This window comes from Eublepharis macularius, chromosome 1, assembly GCF_028583425.1.
Source record: "Eublepharis macularius isolate TG4126 chromosome 1, MPM_Emac_v1.0, whole genome shotgun sequence".
NCBI classification, from domain to species: domain Eukaryota; kingdom Metazoa; phylum Chordata; class Lepidosauria; order Squamata; family Eublepharidae; genus Eublepharis; species Eublepharis macularius.
In genome coordinates, this window is record NC_072790.1 from 240403638 (window position 1) to 240418950 (window position 15313).

A 15313-nucleotide genomic window follows, 5' to 3' on the forward strand; every position below is an offset into this window, starting at 1 on the left:
CCTGGAGGTAACTGGGAATGCTTGTGCAGTCGCTAAGCAAGTCTATGTGGTCATATGAAACTGCCTTATACCGAGTCAGACCACTTGTCTGTGTAGCACAGTCTTGTCTACTCCCTAGAGACAGAGACAGAGAAAGGTCTACTCCAGCACCTGAGGTCTTTACACTGGTGACGCCAAAGACTGAAGCGGTGTGCGCTCCATCAATGACTTCTAAGCCAGCCCTGATAGAACACAGACAAGTAAGCATATGAAGCTGTCTTCTGCATTGCACAGCACTGGTTAATCTAACTCAAAACTGCACGCTTTGACTGGTGGCAGCATTCCGGCAGAGGAAGATCTCTCCCAGTGCTTTCTGCCTGAGATTTTCTAACCGAAACGGGGATTTTCTGCATGCAAAGAGGATGCTCTCCCCACTGGGCCACACAGCCTCTCCCAACCGCACTCATGTATAGGTTTATATGCTAGATCTGATAAAAGAGCATCGTTTTAACAGTCTTGTGTCATCTCCCGTGCTTTCAAGCTAGTGTCAGCATCGTCTGTTGCAGTACTGACTGTGTTGGCAGAGTAAGGCCAGTGCCGAGATAACTGAAATTCTGCAAACCAAATTCTTTGCCGGGCGGGAGAAGATAAGGTTGGCTCTCTGTCTACCTGTCAAAGGCTTCAATGGCTGCCTTGACTGTCAGCCACCCACCATGAAAAGGCCCTATTCCCCCCCCCGCCCCTACACACACACCCGTTGGACCACTGCCTCCTCACACAGATACTGAGACAGCGCTTAAGCCAAGCCCATTTCCTCAAATGGCTGCAATTGCCCCGAAGCCATCGGTGACAGCAAGGAAGCTTCTGGCAGGCTTTGTGATTCCTGAGCAACCAACACATCGCTCAAATAAAAATGGCAAAACTGGACACGGCGTTTCAGGAGGCACTCAAGCAAAAGCACAGGAGGCCATCCGCCCAAGGAAGAAATACCAAATGGAGCATCAACGGCTGTGAAGTGTTTTCAAAGGAATGACTGCCATCAGCGACCTCTCGTTCGTACTGATTGCCAGCTACTTTGAGTCTCTCAGGAAAAAAAAGAGCAGCACAAATCTTGCAAATGGAACAAATTGTAGAAGTTAAACTTTTGTGTTGCATAATTTATTCTGCTATGATAAAAAAAATATCCCCGATAGCCAAGAGCCATTGATAAAAAACAAAGTCACACTCTCTCTCTCACACACACACACATTCCAGTTTTTGAGACACCACCAGGGATTGCCACAATAGATTCATTCTGTACAAAACTGTTAATGGCTGAAAAATTTCGGCAAAGAGGTAAGACTGCCCCGTTTCCCAAAGGCCGCTGCAGGAACACAGGGCCCTTTTTGAGCAGCAGGGGGCGCAAGAGCCTGAGCCTAGCCGGCCAGAGCTGGCAAGAGAAGTGGGTGGCAAAGAGCTACGAGAGCCACCCAGGCCAGAGACGGAAGCCAAAGCCAATTTGTTTGTTAGCTTTTTTTTTGCCGTCAAACACACATAAAACCCTGACGCATGCCACTCTGTTCAAAATTAGAACGGAAGCCAAGCCAAGCGTGTAAAATAAAACAAGATTAAGTCTTGGCACGGATCCCCTCTTTAGTATGGAAGGCATTACTCTTTGCGCGCCTAGGATATGACAGGATGTGCTATTTTTGCAAAACGGTGCTGGCTTAGATGGGCAAGAAGGGCTCGCTCGAATGTTCTGAGACACGGGAGGCTCAGCTGCAGAGCAGAGAAGATTCCCAAGCAAAGCCTGTCAACCTCCTGCTATTTGTGGGATCTCAGGCGCCTGGGAAGTGCTTCCGCCTGAGACCGGCAGAGCAGCTGCCAGTCAGAGCCGGCAATGCTGCGTGAGATGGGCCAATGGTCTGATGCATGGTAAGGGCTTGGCTGGAAGGCACATGATACAGCGCACCTGACTGAAGAGCGGAAGGTCGGTTCAGTGCCTGGGTGGAAAACCTCCAGGGCATCCTGCATTAGAGTTCCACAGTGGAAGATCTGAAAAAGTGATTTCATAAATAAACCAGCAGGGAGGACGACACTTGGGCAGAAGCACAAGCTTTGTATGTGCAAAATCCTTGGCTGCTCTGGTTTAAATGGATCTTGGGGAACATGTCTTAGGAAAAACCCTTTTCTGCCCTGGAGAATCACTACGAGTCAGAACAGGCAGGAATGGAATAGAGAGACCAAGGCGGTTGTGGCTCAGGGGAAGAGTCTCTAGTTCGCCTGCAGAAAGTCCAAGATTCAATCCCGGCATCTCCAGTTAAAAAGGGATCAGGCAGCAGACGATGAGAAAGATCTCTTCCTGAGACGCCAGAAAGCTGCTGCCAGTCTGAGTAGACAATACCGACCTGATGCTCTGATACAGTATAAGGCAGCGTCACATGAAGTAACGTTCATAGAACATTCATTTATATTGCATGCTCTGCTCTTGTGGCCCTTTCTTATGCACCCGGGGTAATGCTAATCACCATTTTGGGGCCAGGAAGGAATTTTCCTCCAGGCCAGGTTGGCCAGTGATTCTGGAGTTTTCTGCCTTCCTCAGCATTGAGCAGGGGTCACTGGGACAGTGGGGTGGGTGGGAGTAGCCGTGAGTTTCCTGCATTGTACAGGGGGTTGGACTAGGTGACCATTGGGGAGTCCCAACTATGATTCCTCAAAGGAAACTTAAGAAAGGGAGCAGACGGAGCATCTGCTTGGTACTCAGAAGGTTCTAGATTCTGCTAAGAAGAACCCCGGGGAGCAAGGCTGGGAAAGGCCCTCTGCCTATGACAGGCGCTGCCTGCACTGGGTCCTATGGATGCAACTCTCCAACTCAGTTCTGTGACAGCCATGACCAAGTTTCATGTGCAAAGGTCTGTTGGGTGGGTGGAAAGTAATCAAGAGCAAGGCTTTTTCAGATACGAGTACACATCTTGTCCCTAAACCAGGGAGGGTCAACCTTTAAACGTCCCGCACCCGGAAGCCAAAATCCCATGGTTTTCTCAGCATTAATTCTCTCCGAAATTCAGAATCCCAAACTATCATCTCCATCATAATTTAAAATTAAAGGAGGGGGGATGAGCTATAGACTGTTCCTGTTCTAAGGGGGACTGGGGACACGCCAACTCAATCGCTTCAAGTTTGACTGAAAAGGATCAACATCAGGGCTTTTTTTCAGCGGGAACGTGGTGGAATGGAGTTCCGGAACCTCTTGAAAATGGTCACATGGCTGGTGGCCCCACCCCCTGATCTCCAGACAGAGCGGAGTTTAGATTGCCCTCTGCGCCGCTGATCTGGAGATCAGGGGGCAGGGCCACCGGCCATGTGACCATTTTCTCTGAGGGCAATCCACTGAGTTCCACCACTTCTTTCCCCAGAAACAAAGTCCTGATCAACATCATCAGACACCTAAAAGGAAGGGCCAGGACAGGAAGCTGCCACCCACGACACCTCTGCAGCCCTTTTTTCTGGCCAGCATCGGAAGATGCTTCTTATGGTTTACGCTGATCGGGGACCCAAAGCGACTTTTCACCTTGTTCTGCCCTCTTCCACTTGATCCTCCCAACGACCACCTTGCGAGGGTAGGACAGGCCAAGAGACTGTAATAAGCCCAGGGTCACCCAACAAGCTTCCATGGCACAACAGAGATTCGAACCTCGCCACCCCAGCTCCTGGCCGGACACCATAAGCGCTATGCCACACCAGCCTTCTCGGGTGGCTCCGTAACTGATGTAGAGTGTAGCAGTCACGGGCCTGGTAAGGTCTAACATGTTTGGCTTTCCTGCCCTAGAAGAATCTTACAATACAGGGGCCAGAGAGCCAGTTAGTAGCAGTCAAACTTCCCACGGGGCTCATCGTCCACCTTGAACACAGTTACACTTTGGGCCCCCCCCCCGTGGCTGGACTCCAGTCTACATTCAAGGAAGTGTTTTCAAGAAGCCCTTGCCAGCTGAGACTGGAAGGGAATTGGGAGTGCCTACTGAAAACACAGACCCTGCAGATTGCCATTTCAGAGAAGCCAGCAGAGCTCCCTCCTTTTATGAGCAGATGGTTGCTGTCATCCCAGCCTGGCTGGATCAGGCATCAATGAGTTATTGCAGTCTTTGGAGAATCAGTGAATTAAGAAGCCAGAGCCAAACTCCCACCATTGGGCTGGCAACAGAACAGAAAGAGGTGGCTCTGCACCAGTTTTAGAGCAGTGATGGCCAAGCTGTCCTAACGGGCAGGGCACAGCTAGGCAAGACCTCCCTGAAAAAAGACCTGCCACCTTGGCCGGTCGGCCCTCTGAGCGATGGAAGCAATAAAATGTTTCATTAAACTTAATGGCTGAGAAGAGATACAGCAGAGTCTAGCCAGCTCCAGAGACGAATCTGGGCCCAGGAGCCGTATGCTGCAGCTCAACGAAAGCGGGCGAATGCACGGCAAGCTCCTGGAAAGGAAGTGAAGGAGTGGCAGCTTTAAAGAGGAGATCCTGCTTCCCCACACAACAGATAGGCAGTTGCCACCAATGCCAAGGCTGGCTCGGAAGCCTCTGGAAAGCGCGTGCAACAGAGGGCCTTTTATCCCCGCCAAACTCTCCAGCTGGCCGATAAACACTGGGGGAACTCTTCCACCTACTGCCAAAATGAATCGATTCTAGCAAGTGGGCGGGAACAACCCCAGAGGCAGGGATGCGGTCAGGATAGAAGGGAAACCTGATGGGAGGTTTGCCTTATATTTATTTGATTGTGTTTTCAAGCCCGAACTCTGGAAGAGGCTTCCATTAACCAAGAGATAAATTAAAATTTAAAAGTTGCTCATGGAAGTCTGAATAATGGTGTGATGGAAAGCTGCCTGTCTGCCATTTCTTTTCTGGCCGATGGCAGCTTGCAGCTTGGGGGAGGGGCTCTAAATGAGCTGGATCCAGCTGGATCCAATTGGACAGGGGCATCAAACGTGGCTTAGAGGACCCAACAGGACATTTAGGGGTCCCAAAATGTGGATACTAATATTTATACCACTCATCATGGCTAAATGTTACTCCTTCTTTGGGCCTCTCTCAACCTGGGGGAGATAAAAATGCTGGCCTACCTAGCAGGACTGTTGTGGGGACTGGCAAAGTCAGCTATGACTTTGAATAATCCCGAGCGCTGTGAAACCCAAGTGCCATGAAAATGCTCTGTTTTCCTGCCAAGTTAAACGAAGTCTATCTATCCGCCCATGCCCCCGAAGCTCCACTGACCCTCGGCCATCCCTCCCTTCTGGTTCTCACCTCAGTGTATATGGAAGGAGTGAGGTAGCAGAGCAGCCGGACGTCGTCCTCCTGGCAAGCCTTCATATCCATCATCAGGCAAGTGTGCAGGTCGCCCAGCTGCGTGGCCTGGGCAAAGGACTCGTAGAGGTTCATCTTCCCAGCCGCGGCTTTGCTGCAGAATAGCAAGAGGCCAAGTCAGAGCTCTCCTCTTCCGACAGGCAACTCCCGTGCACCTGAGGCAAGAGCGCGTTCACCCACTTGGATGAATACTTGTCAGAGATGCCTTAGGCTGATCCTGCACTGGGCAGGGGGTTGGACTAGATGGTCTGTATGGCCCCTTCCAGCTCTATGATTCTATGATTCTATGACTTGCACAGGATTGGAGTGTTAACAGCTGATGGCCGTTCTGTGGCCTTGAGCTTGGAGTACCATCACGAAGGGCCGGAAAGCTCTATAGTCCAATGAAAGTGCTGCTCCAGTAGCCTCTTCGACAGCAGCTACCCTGCCGCCAAAGCCACCTGCAGCTCCTTTGCCCTCTCCCTCCTGAAGGAAAAGCCTCGACTGGGCCCGTCAATGGCCAGAAAAGTCTGCCCCCGCCCCCTGGCACGTCAGGTTGCATCTGTGTGCCCGATTTTTCATTGTTGCCAGCTGGTTTGGGGGCCTGCGTTGGCGGGAAAGCAGGGCATGTAGATCTACACGAACCAGCCCAAGATAATATATGTCTTTGTGTGTGTGTGTGTGTGTTAGTTAAGTTTATTTATAATGTATTCTTTTTTCTACAGTTGTGAGCTGCTTGCTAACGAACGAACGAACGAACAGCGGTCCTACTAACTCAGGCCAGCATCGTGAATGCTCAACTGGGCCCAGAAGCCAAAGTCTTCCCATCTTCTTGGTCCAACCTGACTACTAGCACCAGAGGTGTCCTGCTTCTGAACACAGAGGTCTGATTTTGCCATCACAGCTCATAGCCACTGACACGCTGTTCCTCCTACATGAATTTGTCTAGTCTTGTTAAGCCACCTCTACTGTGTGTGGGACGTATTATCTGTTTGCTGTATATGTGATCCTATTGCCACTGCATTATTTTCGACCGACGCAAGACTACTTTTACAGCATTGTACCAGCTCTGCGTCATGTCAAATAGTCTATGCTTGTTTTAGATTTCTGTAGTAACCCTGGTCCTGGTACGTACATTGCAGACTGCATGTCTTATCCTATGGACCGTGTCACCTTACACTGTGTAGTCTGCCTTGAGTCTCTGCGAGAAAGGCAGACTATAAATATAATAAATATAAATAAATAAGCAGCGAGTATCAATACGTAACACGGTGATGACTGGCTGAATTTCAGCATATCTGTCTGCCTCCTTATTCCCCGAACGGCCACCGCCTTGCCCCCTGCGTAGGGACTTCCCCCAGACTCCTCGTTTATCAGCTGACTGCTTGGCCAAAGCTCTCACCTGGCTTTCAGGTAGTACAGAAGGTGGTAGCCGATCTTGGGCTGCTTCTGATAGAGTTCAGATAAAAGATCCAGCAGCACGGAGAAGCCACTGTTGTCCTCCTGCATCTGGCAAAGGTTCCTGAAGTGGGGGGGGGGAAGAGAAAAAAAGACAGAGACCCAAAGCCATGCTGGTTAGGGTAAAGTCCACTGCCGCAGCCGAGGGTTAGACATTTGGAGGGAGCTGCCCTCCGTGCATGAGCATGGATTTCCAACCCTGGCCCCCCCCCAGAGGTTGCACCCACAGACCCTTTCCTTTGCAAGTCCTTCCAAACTAGGAATAGCCAGTGAAGCAAGAGCTGGAGACATTCGCTGGACTGAGGATCGTCAAGGGGTGGCTCCTCCCCCTAGTTCTCTGGGCTGGGAAGAAGAGCCCAGCACCTGAACCGCTTACTCCCCAGCAGGTGGGAGGGAAGAAGTGCAATGCAAGCGCAAAACGTGTACCCCTTATAACCCCCCAGTTTGCCAGCACATCGGGACGCTCGAGCCACGCCTCGAGTTCTGAGCTGGACTCAGAGCGGACCAGAGTTTGACGTGGTACCTGAACCGAGCCGGAAAGAAGGATCAGGGCCCTTCGCTCCTCCGGCCAGGAAGTTGCTTCCTGAACAAATGCTGCTCCCTACTATGGAGCTTCGGTTATAGAAAATAAAGCACGTGGTACTTACCTAAATATTAGGTAAAGCGGCTTCCCCACAGATTCCTCCAGAGACCTGCACAGAAGTGAAACAACCAGGTGCAACAAAATCACACTCCGGGGTGCCGAACTTGGCGAGGCAAAAAAAGCAACATCATGCACATTGACTTAGGTGAAGCCAGTGTGTTTCAAACCTTTTAACCTTCAGGCTAAACTTTCCACATGGATTCGTCTCCCGTGGAAACTGCACTTGGAGAGGCTTTTCTGGGGAACACAATGGAACTTAAACCTAGTCCTAGTTGAGGTGATGAACCTGCGTCTGAGCTGTACCACTTTAGAACGCTGTGGGAAGGGGGAAGAGACTAACACACACAAAACGTCCTCCGTGCATGGAGAAAGCTAGTATGTCAGGGAGAAGGCTGGGCTAGACATCTTCTCAATGTCATGCTAGCTCTCTATGTGCAGGGGGTGTTGCTTGAGGTGGGGAGAGTTCGGTATGGAGGAACATTTTTCAATCACAACAGTCCTGCATGAGCAGTCTGAAGTGACCCAGTCCAGATAAAAGCAGATCACCCTCCACGCCTTGATCTCCATACCTGGGAGCCACCTTGACCACCAACTGATCAACTGAGCTGCAAATAACTACCAGGAAGTCACACAACATCAGTCATGTGACAGGAAGAGGAGGAACTAGACGTGTAGCCTCACCAGCGGTGGGAGAGGTTCTGTCCCACAACTGCACTCACGGAGGACTGGAGGATGGGGGATGGGAAGTGGCAATCCCAGGGGAAAGAGGAAGAAGGGGAGAGCTTTCGTGCAGTGATCTGTGAAAAGAGGACCCGCCCGCTCCTCCGGACTAAAGCCCACTGCCCTGGTGGACACAGCCAAGAGCCTCGGCCCTGCTAATATCACTGTTTTAAGGTGCGTAAGACAGGGTTGCACCCACCTGTGACTGTTGCTCATCAAGTGTTCTTCTGTGCAGGCACACATGGGAACTGTGCATGCGCAGGCTGGCCTGCACATGCACAGTTCCCATGTGGGACCGCACAGAAGACATGACAAAGAACCGTGTTGGTCTGCAGTAGCTGAGCCCAGTGGCAACTTAAGAGGACAAGATTTTCAGAGCATCAGCTCACGAGAGAGTCAGACCTCCCTTCTTCGGACACCATTTGGGTCCATGCTCAGCAGTCCTCTGAAGGGCTTCCTCTGGGCACAAGGATCAGCAACAAAAGAGACTAGTAAGAGCGGCAGGAGAAAGACAGGAAAGCCTCCTTACTCTTCGGTGATCTCTTCCGGAAGGACCTCCCCACGGAAGTGAGCCTTGAAGAGCTCCTGTAGGCAAGAGGCAAGGACTGACAGCTGCTCCTGGTCAAAATCCTCCTGTGGAAGATGCGAATGGGTCAAGGTGGGGGCCACGCAGCAGGAGAACCAACAGCAAGAGCAGGCAATGCAGAGGCTGGGACCCCTCCAAAACTCGCCACCCTCCGTGGGAACAGCACAAACTGGCACAGGACCCTGGCTGCAGATTTAAAACGAAGAGGCGTGGCACCCACAGAAGCCCGGTCAAGCTGCAGGGCCAGCGGTTGCACTGAAAATAACCTTGTCCAAAGCCGTGCTGGCTCAGGAAGATGGGTTTGGGGGAATATCATGAGTTGCAGACATGCTTTTGATGCCTGTTATATGTTAGGCAGGGCCTGTGTGGTGTTGGCTCCCTGTCTCTGGAACCCCTTCCACAAAGCTCTCCCCTGGTACCCGTGTCATTATCACTCTGGCGCCAGGCAAGGCCTTCAGGCTTTTTGTCGGAGTTCTTCTTAAAAGCACACTCTGGCTGAAGTTCTCTTGCTGCTTTCACCCTTTGTTTTTTGTGTCTGCTGCAGATTTGTTAACATACTGATTTGTTTGGGGGACTTACTGATATAAATACCTGAATATAAATATCTGATTTAAACAGGTTGAACTTCAGCCACATGTGCTAAGCCCCACACCCAATCCAAGGAGCATGGCTCTCACCAGATGGTGGTAGGAGAAGGGAAGAGGAGGAAGGTGAAAGCCACACACGGGGACACAACCAATGTCATTCTCTGTGTCCCAGTGATTTTCCTCAAAGTCTCCCCTTTGAACCCTTAAATATCAAGGAGAATTGGGTCTATACTACCAATCTTTTTCTTCCAGAAGTAGCACAGAGGGAAAGGCAAGGCCATAGAGGAGAAGAAACAGTTCGTGCCACCTCCTCCCACATCCCACATATGAGATGTGCTTACGCTCCATACCAACAGGTCCCATCACTTTCCCCCCTCTTTGTGCTTCCCAGAAGCCTGCTAAGAAGGAGAGCTGAGCTTCCGGGAGTGGGCGGTTACCTCCAGGACTTGATCCACGATTTCCTGCATGACCTCACACTGGGCCTCTGTGTCACTGCAACCCCAAAACGAAAGGAAATCGCAGTTAAGAAAGAGAGAAACTGCAAGATGGGGGGAGGGAGGGAGTAGGGGGGACCCCCACTTGGGGGTTTGGTCTATCACGTGAGCTCAGATCGGGAAAGACTGCAGCCTTGGCTGGTAACTCACTTGAGGATTGGATTTGAAGTGGCTGAAAGGTGGAGAGGGGGCTTCGCACTGGCTCACTCCCTGCACAAAGCCACAGCAAACGGCACAGGGGGGCTTTGATTTCTGTATCTTGCACTCTGAGGGTTCACCAGGGAACTTGATTTAAATGTGAAGTTGATGTGATGGAGGGGGAAGGGGGGCACCTAAGGGACTCTGCACTCACATAGCATCTTGTTACACTAGGTTCTTGCCTGTGTAAAGTTGAAAGGAAGGGCCGTGGCTCAGACCTTCCCTACATGAGAGGTCTGGCACGTGAAGAACACGTGGGGAGATGCAATGTTAGCCAGGAAGAGTAGTTTAAAAGAGACAGAGATGGCAGCAGGGCAAAGGCTTTGGTATACACTGGTGCTGTGTGAAGGGGCTGTGAAATGCCAGAAGGGAAACTTCAGCCCATTATAGCTTCTCCAGGTCCAAACCCTTATCTGGACGGCAGCTCTAGCCCATTTCCATTCCTCGTTGCCCTCTCGTTGCCATCCCACACAGTTTTAGACTGGAGAGGTGAAACTGACAGAGCTTTCTGGGAGGCAAAGTTGAAATTAACAAACCCTCTGAGGAGTGACCTCCGCCGGCTCTGTCTATTTAAACTACGCTTCCGGGCTAACATTGCGTCTCCCTATACTTGATGAACCTGTGCCTAGGCATCTCATGTTGAGAGACACTCAGTAGAAGAGCCTCTTGCTTGGCATGCAGACGGTCCCAAGTTCAATCCCCAACATCACCAGTTAAAAAGGACCTGGCAGTAAGTGGTATGAAAGACCTCTACCCGAAACCCTGCCAGCCCGAGTAGATAAGACTGACCTTCATGGACTGATCGTCTGATATAATATAAGGCAGCTTCTCAGGCTAAAGAAGTTTTCAAGGCAGCTTAAAAATACCAATATTATGGCCCAAGCTAGCCCAATCTGTCAGATCTCAGAAATGACGCAGGGGAAGTCCCGGTTAGTACTTGGATGGGAAACCACCAAAGTTAGACTGAAGGCCATTCCATTATAAACTTTAACCATGGTAAAACAGGAGGCAAGAGAGTGGGAATGGATGGATGCAGCCTCCCAACCTCTTTAAACATGGTTAAAGAGATTAGAAATGTTACGCTGTCCCAAACGGGTACACTGTCCCAGCAGGCGCTCTTGGATCATTTGCAGAAAAAAGTAAGTTTTAGTCCTTCTGGTTGTGACGATAAGTTGGAAGATACGAATACAGGTATTGAAATTCTTATTAATCAGAGGCAATTCTCTTAAATGTGTTTTTGTTCTAACGTTTCATTTCTAGAGTCGTACTTGGATGGGAGACCATCAAGGAAGTTCAGGGTTGCTACACAGAGGCGGGCACTGGCAAACCACCTCTGAATGTCTTGCTACGAAAACCTTACGGAGTCGCCACAAGTTGTCAGTGACTTTATGGCACTTTACACACAAAACGGTCAGTTTTGCTTGCTAGCCAGAACTCACATGGAAGTATGCTAAAAGTTCAGAATTCAAGCGGACAAACCACCGTTCTGAGAATTTAGGTGTTTTTTTTTTAAATTCAGCATTCTGTTCTTTATAGCTGCCACATACAGCTTGCAAATATGTGGACAGCTTCTGTACAAAACCGGGGTTAGAGAAACCATGAATGCCTTTGTACTGCTCTCCCCTAGGATCACTAAAGATGCAAAATAAATTTTATATATCTAAAAAAACCTACACAATCTACAATTCATACTAAAAAACAAACAAACAAATCCAAACGAGAGCTCTGCGGTGCCTTAAAGGCAAACAAAACTGTGTCATGGAATAAATGGGGGGGGGGGGGATTAGAGATTGCTTCTTCGGGTGCAGTAAGTGGACCCTTGCTAGGCAGATGGTTTATTTTGGAGGGAAGGGAACAAACAAGCACAAAAACAGAGGGGGTCGGGGGGGAGCAAAAATGCACAGGACATAATGCAGTCATGCTCAGTTCACACTGACTCCGCTTCCGGCATTTCATGGCCCCTGTTTCAAACCTCCAACACGGAATGGCTGCGGAGGGAGGACCCACTCACGGCACCTGAGGAAGCCCGAGTTGGAATCAGACTTTGTTAGTCTTTAAGGTGCTGCAGGATTCCTGTCGGTTTATTGCTGCCACAGGCGAATACTGGAATCATTTATACAGCCTGCAACATTCAGTGACTTTCACTACAGTGGGGTCCCCGATGTGGTGCCCGTGGGCACCACTGACACCCATCCAATGTTTTTAGGAGGAGGGGTTTTTGCCCAGCAGGACTTTTGATTGGCCACTGGAAATCTGGTAGGCCGTGAGGATTTTGCTTTGGCCGCAGCTGCCTTCGCACCAGAAGGATCTCTGCTGAGTGTCTGATGGTAAGTTGTACGTAGGCAAGAAAATATTTTTAAACAATATGTTCATTTCAAAAGGCATCCTGTTCTACCTGAAATTCTGAAGAGTTACTGTTAAAGGGTTATGCATACTCTCACTCCACGACATTTTGTGGTCAGCTCCGCCTCTTGCAGCAGCCATTTTGTAGTTGCGTCGACCACCCTGTGTCAGGATTCCGAAAGTGCCTGCTGGCTCACAAGGGTTAGGGGCCCCTGGGCTCCAGAATGGCTCTTTGTTGTTGTTTTAACACACCCGAGCCAAGACTCTCCAATAAGTTCCTGGCTTGGCTCCTGCTGGGAAGCTGGGGGATTCTCTTCCTGGGCCATTCTGGAGGGGTGCAGAGCAGCCTTGAAGCTGAAAGCAGCTCGGAACATACACCGTCATCCCAGAAAGTCAACAAGCCCTGTGTCTCCTCCTCCCCTCCCGCCCCCTTGGCCCTGCTTCTCTTTTCTAGCTACAAGGGGGGAAAAGGCTCTGCAAAACAAGCCTATTAAATGCACTTAGTCATGGCAGGGCTCCATTAATATAGTGTGTGCTGCTGGGCCAAAGGCCTTTCGCTACCGGGGGGAGTTCTGAAATCCCGGGGCGGACGGCAGGGTTCCAAGCAGAGCGGGCAGCGCACAGACTGTGTGGGCAGCCGGGCCAAGGGAGAGTGCTTGGATCACAGCTCGAGGTTTGCTCAGGCAGGAGGTGAGGGGAGAAGGCCTAACTGATCCCCGCTGTCCTTTTCCTCTAGAAAAAGCTGCTCCTTGTTGAGGCCACCCTTACGGGGCTGTTGCAGAGCAACGGAAAGCTTTGGACGTCAAAGTATCATCCAAATGGCGAGCGATGCAATGGAAATAATTCTGGCAGTTAACAGCGACGTACCAAGATTTGTGCCTGGAAATGACACATGTCGGAGAGACACTGGGCCAACCGACAAAGTCCTGCCCAGTGGTACAATATGTACGTTTGTGTGCGGAGTGGGGAGAGGAGGGATATGTTTAGCGGAGGATAAGGAAGGGGGGAGTTTGGAGTCTGTTTTGCTGCCATGTTTAGTTACCAGGAACTGGCCCTTGTGCAACAAGGACAACAGGCTGTGACAGGACACAGGGAGAGCCCAGAGACAGCGGCTGCGGTGCAGTGGATAGACTTGGGAGCAGAGACCTGGGTTCCAATCCCCATTCTGTCAGAAAGCTTACTGGGTGGCCGTGGGCTGTCCTGAGGAGAAAGCGGAGGGAATGGGGTGTGGGCAGGTCACATATATTGTCCTGGGCTCTTGGGGAAAGGGCGGGGTAAGTTTCTACCAAATAAGTGATTGAAGGAAAAGGAAAGAGTGTGAAATGCCCACATCCCCCTTTCCTGGCTCCTAGAAGGTTTGACCAGCTGACCGCTCTGCATCCCGAACTTCTGGCGCTTTCCCACACCCTCCTCAAAGCTCTGCAGCCACAAGAGCCACAAACCTGCTTTTGAAAACAGAAAGCGGATTCTGGTTCAGGGTACCAGCCTGGAATAAAAATGAGCTGACCTCTCCTTGGGATACCCTCAGTGCGATTTCATTCCCTGAAGAAGCATTCAAAAAAAGAACAGAATTCACTCCTCCCAACTGGTTCCTAGGCTTGGCAGCATTCTGATCGTGCGCTCTGTACTCTCGCTGTGAGCCGCTGATCCCAAGGATCGGTTATGTAAGTGAAAAGCTGTCTTTTTCAATCTACCTCCTCCCCAGATCCATGACCATTAAATGGATCCTCCATGCTCTGAGACAGTATACCTCAGAGAAGTGAAAGCTAGACAATAGGGGAAGGCCTTCTTGGCTACAAGCGGCCATAGCCGAGAACAAAATGCTCAACTATCAGTTCATCCCGTTTCATCTTGATCTTCCTCTAAGGAGTTTGGGGGGGGGGCATACAAGGTCCCTCCCCCATGTTCTCCTCTCAACAACTGTGCTAAGCAGAGGAGGGTCCTTGGCTCTATGGCAGAGTGTATGCTCGGCATGCAGAAGGTCCCAGGTTCGATCCCCGGCATCTCCAGTTAAAAGGGCCATGTAGCTGGTGATATGAAAGACCTCTAGCCAGTACCCTGACGAGCGGCTGCCAGTCTGAGTAGACAATACTGACTCTGACGGACTAATGGTCTGATTCAGTACGTTCGTGCGTCTGGCCAAAAGAGAAGGACTCGCCCGAGGGAGCTTCATGGCACAATGGGGATTCGAATCCAGATCTCCGTGGTCCTAGTTTGATACACTGACTGTTATAGCACACTGACTCCCCAAATGAACCTGTGTAGGGTACCTGCTACACTGTTGCCCAGGTGTCGGTCCAGGCAGCAAGCAAAAGCTCTACATAACCGGGCATTTGTGCATTGCCACAACCTCGCACCAACCTCCCCTTCTGTAGCAGCAAGACTTTATCCTTCAAGGACTCGTCCAACTGGTCCAGGAAAGGTGTGATGTCGACGGGCTCCTCCACGACAGCTTCTTTGATCGGGTGGAACCGGAACTCTCTCTTTTTCCCTGCAGTGCGGGATGAAAGCCGAGCAGCTTCAGAGAGAAGCAAGAGCCGCTCCACCAACCCATTATGCAGGGACACTCACCCACCCCGCTGTCTTTGATGCTTGGATGGCAAAACTGGGCCCGGTTCTGATCGAGGAAGAAAACCTGTTTCTTATCTGCACTGCTTGAGACAGCAGATGGAGGAGTGCATAAAGAAAAACGAATTCCACTCCGCCGAGAAAGCTAGCTTGTCAGGGAGGATAGTGCTACGTCTAGTCTCGCCCACCTTACATGGAAGGAGAGGAGGTTGCCTTAAAAGAACCAGATAATCATCTGAGTCGGCACTCTGAAATGAACAACCCAGCCACAAATCTGAGGGAAAACTGGCCCGGGATGGGGGCAACTTGGGGGATGGAAAGCTAGGTCTCCTTCTCAGCTCTGGCCGTTAAAGGAGTTGCCAGGAATTCTGCATCATGAGGTCACTGCAGGCCCCCCAAGGGACAAATCCACCAGCCACACTTCCTGCG

The 15313-nt window shown here is 50.7% G+C and overlaps 1 protein-coding gene across 1 annotated transcript in view; it reads right to left on the reverse strand.

The window, feature by feature from the left end:
• Positions 1-15313, reverse strand: part of INTS3 (integrator complex subunit 3) — a 140239-nt gene that overhangs the window by 23228 nt on the left and 101698 nt on the right. Inside the window, exons 16-21 of the mRNA XM_054995062.1 lie at positions 14678-14807; positions 9719-9773; positions 8638-8741; positions 7393-7437; positions 6690-6809; positions 5249-5402 (exon numbers count right to left, since the gene is read on the reverse strand). Of these exons, the coding sequence (XP_054851037.1) occupies positions 5249-5402; positions 6690-6809; positions 7393-7437; positions 8638-8741; positions 9719-9773; positions 14678-14807 (608 nt within the window). The remainder of the gene's footprint in view (positions 1-5248; positions 5403-6689; positions 6810-7392; positions 7438-8637; positions 8742-9718; positions 9774-14677; positions 14808-15313) is intronic.